The following is a 12,104-nucleotide window of genomic DNA, read 5'->3' as shown; positions in this document are numbered from 1 at the left end:
ACACCTTTTTAGGTTGACAATCTCTAGCTAAGACGCAAGGGTGCCCCGACATAAAGGTACCAAACGTACGGGGGCTCTTATGATATTCGGTATCGTGAAGAAAGCAATACTCATCAAAGCTGCCGATATGCGTTCACACCCATGTGAACGTGTTAATCTTGGCGAATAGTCGCTTACTTGCATAAACATGCCAGTGTCTTTATAACATTTTACGAAATCATCCGGGTACATGACATGAAAATTGCTCGCTTTTATGCAAAAGAGCAAAGAATTTGATGCAATATTTATGAATTTGCAACGAGTTAACGGCGACGTGGTAAGTCATTGAGTTTTATAGAGTTACCATTAGTTTACCTTTCTATCTTTTTAGAGGATCGTTAAATCTTTTTTTTCTTCCTGTGAGTTTATGTTTCTGGCTATACGAATTCTACAATTACGATTCATGTTTCGCCTTTGTTAATCCATCGAAACTTCATATTTCGTTTCTCAAAATGCAGATAATTTGTTATACTGCTGAAATTTTGGACATTATTATTAAATCTTTCATTGTAGCATTCATTTTTGCACCCAAAAAATTTTATGCGCTTTTGAATAGAAAGAATAGGCTAACTTTATAGTATATTTTTAAAGTAGAGTTTTAATTTACCCAATGAATTATTTTGTGCAATAATTATAATGTTGTCTGATGAGATATATATTAGCCACAACACAATGTTTTTCCAAGTACATTTTATTTATTTACTAACTACATAATAAAAATGCAAATAAAAATCCGAATAGAACAATTACATGAAATAATACATGTAATTGTTATATGCAGTATATAAATATCTTTATAATGAGAAAATCTTTTTTGAACTGAAATACCTGATGATATAAATTTATGAATCAATAGTAGAAATGAACATGTCCCTATGTATAAGTGGTCTCAAACTCAAATTGCATGGGTGCCAAATGCCCGACCTAAAAAGAGCTTACTTTTATTTATTTTCTTTAAGAAAATAAAAAAATATTTAAAATAAATTTTAAATTCCGTTTACTAAATATTTATCAAAACATACATAAACAGAAATAACAGTATCTAAAAGAAAAAATATATAATTTATATTTGTTTTCTATTTGAAATCCAAAGTTTGGTAGGTGAAAGATATTTTTGTTGGTATACTTTGACTGCTAAATATTTAATTCTTAAATTGGCATTTCTTTCAAATAATTCTAACACGTTTTTATTTTAATTTAAATTAAAAATGTAAAAAAATATAAAGATATTTTACTCTTTCAGAGAAAATTTACCAAGTGGCATAATGCTTGAGAATGGATAGTTATATTACAGTCTCTAGTACTCATTTATTAAATTTTTTTGACACATAAATAAATAAAAATGCATATGTTTGTATGTAAATAATTATAAACTTGTTTATTTCTTAATACAGTGTGACACTAGATGGAAACTAGAGAATTTACGCTAGATGGAACGTGACTCGTGATAAAAGTCGTAACTTTAGAAAGAAATTACTAGAAATTATCTTCATCAAGGGTTGTAAATGTTTATCGGTCAATCGGGTTCTTTTCTTATTAATTTTCAATTGTGAAAACGCTGTTCACATACAAATGTATTCCTAATCACAGCGATTATTCTTAGCACACATATTCGTAGTTCGAGCTTATTTATTTTATTGACATGTTCTGATAAAAGTTAATGAATCTGTAGTAGTCTGTATCTGCAAATCTTCGAATAAGATTTATATCACATTGTAAATTAATATCTCCATTTATAGACTTTATGATGAATTATTCATGTGCGTTTTTTATGGAAATGAAAATTATATAAACTTGGACTTGAAATCTTTGGAAAACCTTATTTGCAACAATTATATAATTGAAATGTATTCCCGGGCCGCATAAAATTACTTTAAAGACCGCCGACAGCCAATTTGAGACCACTGCTATATATGTTTGCATATAATGTGTCAAATGAGATTAACCCAAGAGCGACCACAATAAATGAAGAATCTTTAGTGATTATTTGGTACAGTGTATACAGGTATTTGTAATGTGCGTACTTTACAGGCAGTAACCATACCATATGGCTGGGTGGTTCAGTTACGGAATTGATTGGAGTTTGTGCGATAACGTTATTGTGCTTCTAATCCAGAAATTTAAACTTCACATTCCGATTAATCATTTATTTCTGTATTTACAAAGAGGGGTTGCGACAAATACCTCTGTAATGAGTGGCCTTTTCGAACTGAAATGATTAACAAAACCCAAATAAATTATGATTGTCAAAGGAATCAGAACGGAATTCAATTGCTAATCTTGCATCCGAGATAATTAATGGAAAGTAATACATTAAAAATTTAAAAACAAATAAGATTTAAATGTGTGAAACATAATACGATTTTCGAGGTAAGATCAATATATTTTTAACTTTGTGAAATTTCACCTTATATTCTCCTTGAGAATGAGCTTTGTCAAGACTGATTTTTAGTTTTATTCTTTAATAAGTTATGTAATAATACAATCATGACGTTAACGTGGCTTAAGACTGAAAGGCAAAAATAGCTAAGAAGCGAAAAGGTTGATTAATGTTGTCGGTGTCATTTAGGCTTTGAATGATCTATGCTGCATATTGATACGTTTACATATCGATAAGTTGAGTTTCTTCTCATTTAAGAACTATGTTTTATGTTGCTATGCCAAAGAAAATTATGCGCTTTTCCACGTATTACACACACGATGCGGCTTTGCCCAGGTGCCTGTTAAAAACGTGTGCTTAACATCTGAGTCTTCAATGAGCTCCAAAGGGAAGTCAATAACGGTGACAAATGGCAATTACAAAATAATCTAATGAGATAATTACTTGAAAACTATTTTTATTTAACAGGATAATCTTCATATTTATTTAGACACTTATCCCACCGTTTTATTGGTTATGCCCCATTTCAGGCTTTCCCGTTTGAAGTTTTTCTTTTTAAATAGTGTCATTTCATTCTCTCTTGATGGGATAGGTAAGAACGATTCCCATTTCAGCCTTTTCATTCAGAGTCAACATAAAATCTGAAACTGCGATAAAAGGTCACGTGAAATATGTATAAAATGATGTCACAATGCCCCTTCATCTTTAAAATTAGATTAGGCACTGCTTAGATACAACTTCAACGGCACTGGTTATTATACTTAATACAGGAAACAGGATGTTTTCGAAATTTCGTTACAATTCAGTATCATTATTATCCTGAAATAGGGTCATATCGATTTCTAAATAGTAATCGCGGCTAAAATATTTTGAGAATTTGACATCTTGAAAATTGGGATATTAAAAACTTTTAAGGATTTGGCTAGCGTTAATTCTATACCAAAAATACAGTTTTCCAAAGAATCGTAAAAGCGTCAATAGATTCATAATTTTAAAGATTTTTTAAACTATGACTTTTACCGTAGAGGAAAAAATTAAGACTAAGGATGAAATTCCCTTAACTTACTAATGTCATCTGGATGAGCTTATCGAGACTTCCAGTTTTCTGAATGAAGGGCTTTGTTTAAGGTGTTGACAATCACCGATTTACATAAACCTGCCGTCTCATTATGAAATCATTAGGGTGATGGGGTATGAAAATTTCATGTTTTTATGCTACGGCTAAAGAATTAGATCCATCAGTTATGAATTTGCAAAGAGCTTACGGCGACAGAGATATCCGCTGTGTGAACGTGTAGTCTGCTTATATTTTCATCGGAAGCTTTGGAACATGTTTGAGAAAACTTCTCAATAAACCTTGTGCACAGCTTTACACGACATACTTCTTTCCGTAAATAGGAAACATTCCTTTATGATTGTCTTTTGCATTGAAGCCCTTTTGCCCTTTCCCCAAGAAAGGGGGATAACAACACGCTGCTTTTGTCTTTTGCTCTGAAGCTCTTTTGCCCTTTCCCCAAGAAAGGGGGATAACAACACGCTGCTTTTGTCTTTTACAGTCATCGAGTTCCATCGACATTAGCAAACTGGACCACGCATGTGCATAGTCTGGTATTTAGTAACTAACAAGATTTATATCATGAACTAAAATGGTTCTTCCATTTGTTAACATACATGGAAATCACTCATTGGTAATCTGAAATATGCCATGGCAAGGTACTTACGTATTATCGCAACCACCTTAATAAAAGTTGCTTCAAAAAGTATCAAACTCTGGGAACCATACTCATAACAATCCTTTGGTCAAGCAGTGTCGTCATGTTTGCTTGCGTTCATTTTGCTATATTCCGAGTTCCAAAGCTTTTTGTAGACACATCGGGATACTTTTTGCTTTAAACTCAATTTTAAAATATCCGTTATGGAATAAGCCAGCAATGGAAGAAACTACGGAACACTTTCTGCAGGAATACAGTATTTTTCAGCAAAACGGTTAAAGGGAACATTTAGTAGACAGCCAGTGTGCAATACTGAATGTGTGAAATTTTCGATTTTCTTAAAGTGGAAACAGATCACGGGAAGTGTGTACACGGGAAAGAAGAACAACGCTAAAAATTAGAGAAGAATTTCGGAAAAAAAAAAAAAAAAAAAAAAAAATGCCAGTGTTTTATTTTTAATGCTTTATATAATACTTATTTAATAATAAAATATTTATTTAAAATTTTTTAAGTGTGTTTAATTTTGATCATGCGTCATCTTGTGATTATAAACGATAGATATCGATAATTTGGAATACATTTAAAAAAAGCCACGAAAATCGTTACACCCAACAATTAACTTTTACCTTTTTATCTTTAAAAAATCGTCAAAATGCGCCAAGGTGGTAGCGTTACTACGTAAGTAACCATGGCAATTTGTAATTTACCTTAATAACGTTCCCTCGTGCTTTTTAATATCCCAGGAGAATAGAATTTTTGCTCTCCTTCCAATTATATAAAATTTGGTTTCTATCTTTAAATATATTACGTCAGTGCTTTTCCCCAAAATTTTAAAACATTCCGTCTCCTGATTCGTTTGACAGTTATATTTCACCAGATTGCTTCTTTTGACTGTTCGTAGATTTATTTGAAATACTTTCAGTGTTGCAACAAAAATGATTCTGGGATTGAAGCATCTAGTCTTTGTGAGTTCCTTCTTCGTGAAGATATCGAGGTGGGTAAAATCTAGAAAACATGAGAGGCAGCGGTGGATCGTTAAAGCGACCTGGTGCAGGTGGGTAGTTCCCTGGATGTGGGACAGCTGAGAAAGCTGGGAAGTCGGGGTACAGATCTCCGAATGGGTTGGGCAGATTATGATGTGGTAGATGAGGCGGAAGAACAGGCGCTTGATTTGCAGCTCGCACTTCTTCACAATCGTCTCCTTGCTTGCAACTGTACCCGTAACCGTGTCCATATTTGTCTTTCCTGTAGCCAGGCCCAAACTTGGACGTGTGCGGAGATGGATACCTGCGAATAACGGGAAAATTATTATATAATCCACAGAGATAATTACAGTAGGCGCCGCTTAATGTAATCACGCTTGTCCACGGCTATTTTGATAGAATTAACCGAATGATAACATTGAACAAGGAAACACATACCCTTCAAAACTGCAATGGTGCAATGGTATTTAACCAGTGTAATAGGTATAAATAGGTATTTCCATTAGCATTTTAATTAGGAAATGCGAAAGCTTGTTGATAAATTGTTCATAATGTCTTTAATGTAAAAGTTTATTCATGAACTGTTTATAACATTTCTGGAAACTATTAGACCGATGCTGTGACTCTAAGCTTCAGAAGGCATCTCTCAATGGAAGAGAACATGCCAATGTAAAATTTTACACTGAGTAAAAAAGCGATCTTAATGTGTCATAGATATTGTCAAAGAATATTTTTAGCAATATTCTGGAGAATGTTTTCTCCTGAAGCACTAAGACTTGTGTCTGATTGACCTCAAAACCGATAGAGTTATTCAAAATCTACGTCAAACTGAGTTTAATTAATCAGCTGCTGTTGATCAATCAATCAACTGCTGTTGTCAGCATCTACTGACGTATGCAGTTTTATTATTTTTGTTAGAAAGTTAAACAAAAGAAATACGTTCTCTTCTTTGGCAGGGAATATTGGTTAAACTTTTGTGATATCTCGCCTAAAAAAAAGATCTTGTTATCAACGAAACATTTTGATTTACACATCACATAAAAGAAACACTGAAAAGGAAAAAAAAAATATTTAACTGCTGTTTCGAGAGTGTTACAGTCTTATCTATTACTTATTATGGTCTGTAAAAATTAACTGATTGGTCAGATGGCCATGGCCTAGCTGCATTTTTTTACATGCCCGTCCCGTCAGCATATTTTACAAGTGCACATCTATGTAGCCACCTAGGGAGTGGCTTCTAGGATGGACCAATGGGCTTCCAGCAATATTTCTATCATGTCAAATAACCTTTGGCGCCCTTTAAGTAAGATGATCGAAAACATTTTGCCACGCAATTTCCTGTACAAAATAGATAAAGCATCGTCAATTTTTTCTGAAAATTTTCATTGCGAAGTTAGGTCAAATATAAACAATTGTGGAGATTTCACTACCTGGTTGAGAGAATTTTAAAGAAATAAAAACACTTGTTGGATACTCCGCAAACTTGAACTAATCAATCTCGGTTTCTGTTTTCAAGGAACTACATTTGTTAGCATGCTTCATGTCGTAAAGTAAAGGTATATACTTAAATTTATAAGTTCTATAACAGTTATGTAACATTTTGTATTTAAGGGTAATTGACTGCAAAATGTTAACTCTAATTATTATTTAAGTTTTGTTTCAGTTACTACATTCAGTTCAGATGAAAAAACAGATACTTCTATACATTTGGAATAAAACTGTCTTTCAATTTTTAAATAAAATTGTATAAATGTATTGAGCGTAATTTAAAAAGTCCCAATAAAATTATGCAGTTGCATATTATTATTATTATTATTATAGCTATATTTTATATGTGCGTGAAGAAATAGCAATTAATCCAGATTCATTTAATTATTCAGGCTTAAATATACTATTTAAAATAATATGCATGCTGTTATTTTGCATAGAGAAAAACTATTAAAAGAAATAAAATGCAACAAATAAAAGAAAAACAAGTAATATAATAAGTAGTCAATTCCTACTTAGATCAATAAAGGAAAATTTTATTTTAGTTACTTTTTATTAACATTATTAACCTTTTTTCGTTTCTAATTTATGAAGCTGATGATGTTCTATAATTTCTCATTCTATCCACCTCTTGTAATGCTTCATTATTGCAAGAAACCTTTCCAGTGAGTTTCGAGCAGTCTAGTTCTTCAATTAATATTCCATCTAATAATTTCAAACGACTCAAGGCGACATATGCTTAACCTGCTGTGAAGAGTTTTCTCCAGGGATATATTACTGCATAATCTACGGCATTTTGCGTTGAATTACAATGAACGGCTGTATCACTTTTCAAATTTTTGCTACCCAAAATCGGATGTATCACTTTTCGAATTTTTGCGCCCTGTATAACATTTAAAAAAATTAAATAATGAAGAATCTGCATGAATGTATGTATGTTTCTTGCATTGTGAAAAAACAACGATACCTGGATCCGATTTTGAATAATGTAGTCCTCCACCCGAATATGGGCGCCTGGACGCCCGAATCTTGAATTTCGAATTTGTTTTATTATCTATTTCGCATTTTTTAAATTTTTAACGAATTTTCAGTTAAGAAACTGAACGATTAAAGCAAGTAGTGACAACACACACTATACGGAATAAAATATCACCTAGAGCGCACAAGACTATCTATCGGAAATTCTAACGATATGCTGTTTTTAAATATTTTTAACTCAAAAGGGCGTTAGCCCAACTGCTCTCGAAACGTGTACGTATGTATGAAGGAAAAAAACGCGTAATATAAAATCTGAATACTTTCAGATTTTTTTTTTTTTTTTTTTCCTTTTCAATTTTAATATGCCAAAACATGAATATTTGGGACATTTAAAAGACTTCTGTAACTGGGCGTATATGTTTACGACTAATATGCAGGAGCGTAGCTAATGCTTTTGTCGCCCGAGCCGGTTCTTGAGTTTAATGTCAAAATGACATACAGAGAATAAATTACAACTGTACTTTTTTTTACTTTGAAGAAAACTTTAATTCCAATATTTTAAAATTAAATTATTGTTTTATTTGTTTCTTTGTTATCAAAACCATCGATGGTATTGTAGAAGTGTGCAGATTGCTCCAGTTACTGTTATATTGACTGCATAGAAAGATTTTTTTAATGCGGAATAAACGTTTGAAGCTCTTATTTACTTCTGAAATGATTTTTATTTTAAAATTTTTCTCCCAATTAATAGCAGTTACAGCAACTAGGAAGAAATTTCGAAGTAGTATTACAATATTTGACACTGTTTTGAAAATTATATTTTAGAGTGCAAAAAATCAAAAGGACCGCAATTCCATGTTCCCATTTCGATTTTTCTATATTTCTCACTTAAATAAGTATTCTTTCTTATTAATGTTACCGTGATCACAATTTAGCCGTTATTTGTAGTTTTCATTAAAAAATTTCGTAGGAATAAAATAGATATAACAAGGGTATTCAGCTGTTGAAATCCAACTCTGTTTTCTTTAAATATTTTATCTACAATAAAAACTATTTTTCTTCTCACTTTAATTCCATACAGCAATTCAGAATCTCAATATAGTCTCCACATGCTTCGAAGATCCACGTAAATAACCATATAAAATATATTTCATGCAAACAATGCCGCACACAAAAATTCGCCTGGGGCGAACTGCTTCCTCTGCTCCTTAAAGCTACGCCAGTGCTAACGGGTGCAAAAAGAGCCAGGTAAGGACTTTTGTAGACGCGCTGTATATGAAGTGCGTTGAGACAGTCTTTGGGCCTAAACTTATCAGGACTAGTATTTCTTCTTATTGCCTATGAGAACATAACTAGAGCTCTGAGTAAGAACAGGGAGTTTACTTAAAACTAAGTTCGTGCAAGTATAGAAGATACGACACAAATGGGAAGTGTTTAACTACCCTTTATTCTTCACAGTTTATAGCTGTTCCCGCACCTCGGGTTACAAAGACCAGTACTTATGGTCTGAAACGTAAAAATAAGAATTACAAACTAATTAAATTAAATAAGAACTAAACCCAAATACTTTACAAAGACTAGTAACGTGAAGATTGGCCTTTTAAACTTCACGGATAGTGAGTGAGCAGAATGCGGGAACTACAATACGTCTTCAAGTATTAAAGAGAACTAAGCTCTGGCCTCAAAGGCAGACAAGAACTGACTGAAAAGCACGCGCAATGTAAGGTAGCGAGAAGTCTTTCTTTCTCTTGGCTAAAAGCCACAACTTAAATACTTAACAGTTTGCAAGCTCAATTTGCATAACCAAAACTCACCGCGTTTATTCTGGCCGGAAGTGAAAAATAAGAAAGGATAGTAAAGTTTTAAAATAAAATAAACTTAGTAAAACTTAAAATCCTTACAAACTAAAATTAATTCTTTTGTTCTCTGCATTTTTAAAACTTGATAGTTAAAACAAGACCTTAGGACTGTCAACATAACATAGATTTTTTGCTATTAAACGCAGATATTCATTGCATTAATCTTATTTAAAATATATATACTTTTATATGGCAAGACATATTAGAAGCAGCTGTTTGGTCATTACCTGGGATACATTGGTCTATCATAATATCCAAAGTTTGGATCAAATCTATGAATATTATAATGCCTTGAGAGGAAGTCTTGTTCCGAGGCAGCTGTCATTACTGATTTTTCTGGATCTTCGAAATTACGGCCGGATCCATCTTGCTGCAGAGAAGGCTGGTTGGTGGATGTGTGATTCCGGGCCCGGGCTGTGCGCTCATTTTGTTCGCTGGCAACGTTTGTCGCTTTGCTCTCCAAGACTACTTGGAGAACTAAAAGCCAGATCTGAAAGAAAAACATCCCTTCTTTAACATTGGTAAGCAGTTATAAATCACTTATCCTTAATTCTTCTTGAAGTACAAAGGCTGCTGAAAGAATTTTAAGGTTTAAACGTTTTTCCTCGAATTTCATTTGAGATATATTTCTCATACAATGAATTCAGTTCTCACTCCGGCAGGGCAAAAATACATAAGAACTCAAAATATTTTTATTAAAAATTGAAAAATATAGAAAAACATAACACACCAAATACAGTTAAAACAATTTTTGCAATTAAGATTACAGTTTCTACGCGAAAACAAGCAATTCGGCCAGCAGTCAAGAAGGCGGATTTTTCGGTGCATAAAACTAAAAGTTTGCTTTTGCTCCCACTCGGCAAAAAGACACTGCAGAAAGAATTAATTCACTATTCTGCTATGTTTCAAATGTAAAAAAAACATAGCTGTTATGGTAAAACAAAATTAGGCTTAGCTGCATTTAAACAACTTTTAAATTGTTGATAATTCTACAAATATTGCATGCAGATTAACTAGAGGCATAAAAACCTTATCCGGAAGATAAGGACAACATAATTAAATCATTTTTAAAGCAAAAAAATGCACAATTTACCAACATATAAGAATAAAATGACTGAGCCGAGTAACAGAGTAGATATATATATATTTAAATTTAACAAATACAATATCACGATATCATTCATATAAAGCTATTTTAAATTTTACTCTATGAAAATTCAATTGTAAACAAATAAAAGATTAATTATTGCTGCGAACTAATTTGCAATATCATTCAAATTCAGAAAGCATATGTAAATTAAGTAAGCATATGTAACATGAAAAAATATATATAATAATTCAAAAGTTAATCCTAAAACTTTTAAATTTTTTATGACTAACTTAATTTGCATTAAGTGAATAATTGTTGAGTGGGCAGGAGACAGATCTTTTCAAGGGGAAGTTGGCCCAAAGCTAATTCTTCAATAATTTAATTCGTCATTCATATAGGCCGCGTAAAGAATTACAAAGCCAAAAGTAGTGAATTGTTTAAAGGAGAAATTTAACCGTAAAAGAATTTCGAGAAATTTAGTAAGCAAATCTTCTTAGGAAACAAAATTATTAATTTAAAGCACATTGTCAATGTAATTAAGAATACAAATCCAAATTAATCTAGAAACCATTACCTATACAGTACCTATATATCTTTATATACGTTTGGTGTAGCCGATTGCAACTAAAAAAGGATTTGCACAACTACATGATATAGCAGTCCTGTATACAAAATTGTTCAGTGTTCTGAGGCTACTCGTTTTTGAGTTGTGCGAGATACATACGTACGTACAGACGGCCACGACAAAATCTCTTCTGAACCCATTTTAAATCAGTTTTATAATTTGTTTTGGGAAAAAGACTGCTTTATTCTGTCCTGACGTACAGATGTTAAGCAAAGACATCGTTAAATTTCATTCGATAGTGGTCAAAATGGATACTTTCGTTGAAATATGGTACCTGGAATTTTTCGTGATTATAATACTTTCTTTACTTCGTACAAAGAAATAATAAAGTGTGTTATAGAACACTGAACATTGTCTATGAGAACCAACCGTTTACAAACATAAAAGTTTTATTTTTTAATATGCTTTAAAGATATTCTGTGCCCCACTTTAAATCAATTTATGCGCGGGTATGTCTGTGCGGGTCTCAACCATGGATATTTTAAACGAAGCATTTTGAAATGCACTGATGAATTCTTTCACGTTACTCATAATTCACATTTTAGTTAGCACAGTAGCTATAATGTTACTTGAACTCTGGAAGCCTACTCACAGTTTCACCAGAATATTAAACAAAACAATCAATAAAACACATTAAAAGTTACTAGCGTGGAAAACTGAGTACCATGTGCTTGTAGGCTACGATCGTAGGATTTCCAGTTGCCACCTTTTATTTAAGTCTAAATAAATTATTACATTTTTACTCTAAATCAATTTTACTAAATACATTTTATTGATATACATGCATTTTAAGATATTAGGAAAATTTAGCCAAAAATAGAACAAGGAACGATGGAGTAGCAAAAAATTCGCAGAATCTCATAGATATAAATTTTAATAGCATAGATTTATCAAAACTAGCAGATTTTCGAAATATCGCATGATCTAGCAACACTGACAGGGGGTGCAAT

General features: G+C 32.2%; 1 protein-coding gene across 1 annotated transcript in view; it reads right to left on the bottom strand.

Annotated features, from left to right (window-relative positions):
• Positions 1–712: 712 nt before the first annotated feature.
• LOC118202563 (uncharacterized) overlaps positions 713–12,104 on the bottom strand; it is a 31,240-nt gene continuing 19,848 nt past the window's right edge. The window contains exons 2-3 of the mRNA XM_035374730.2: positions 9,667–9,929; positions 713–5,418 (exon numbers count right to left, since the gene is read on the bottom strand). Of these exons, the coding sequence (XP_035230621.1) occupies positions 5,088–5,418; positions 9,667–9,929 (594 nt within the window). The 3' untranslated portion in view covers positions 713–5,087. The remainder of the gene's footprint in view (positions 5,419–9,666; positions 9,930–12,104) is intronic.

The sequence above is a fragment of the Stegodyphus dumicola genome, chromosome 9 (assembly GCF_044657685.1).
Source record: "Stegodyphus dumicola isolate Sdum_Otavi_A_Nest chromosome 9, ASM4465768v1".
NCBI lineage: Eukaryota > Metazoa > Arthropoda > Arachnida > Araneae > Eresidae > Stegodyphus > Stegodyphus dumicola.
This window is presented reverse-complemented; position numbering and strand designations above follow the sequence as displayed.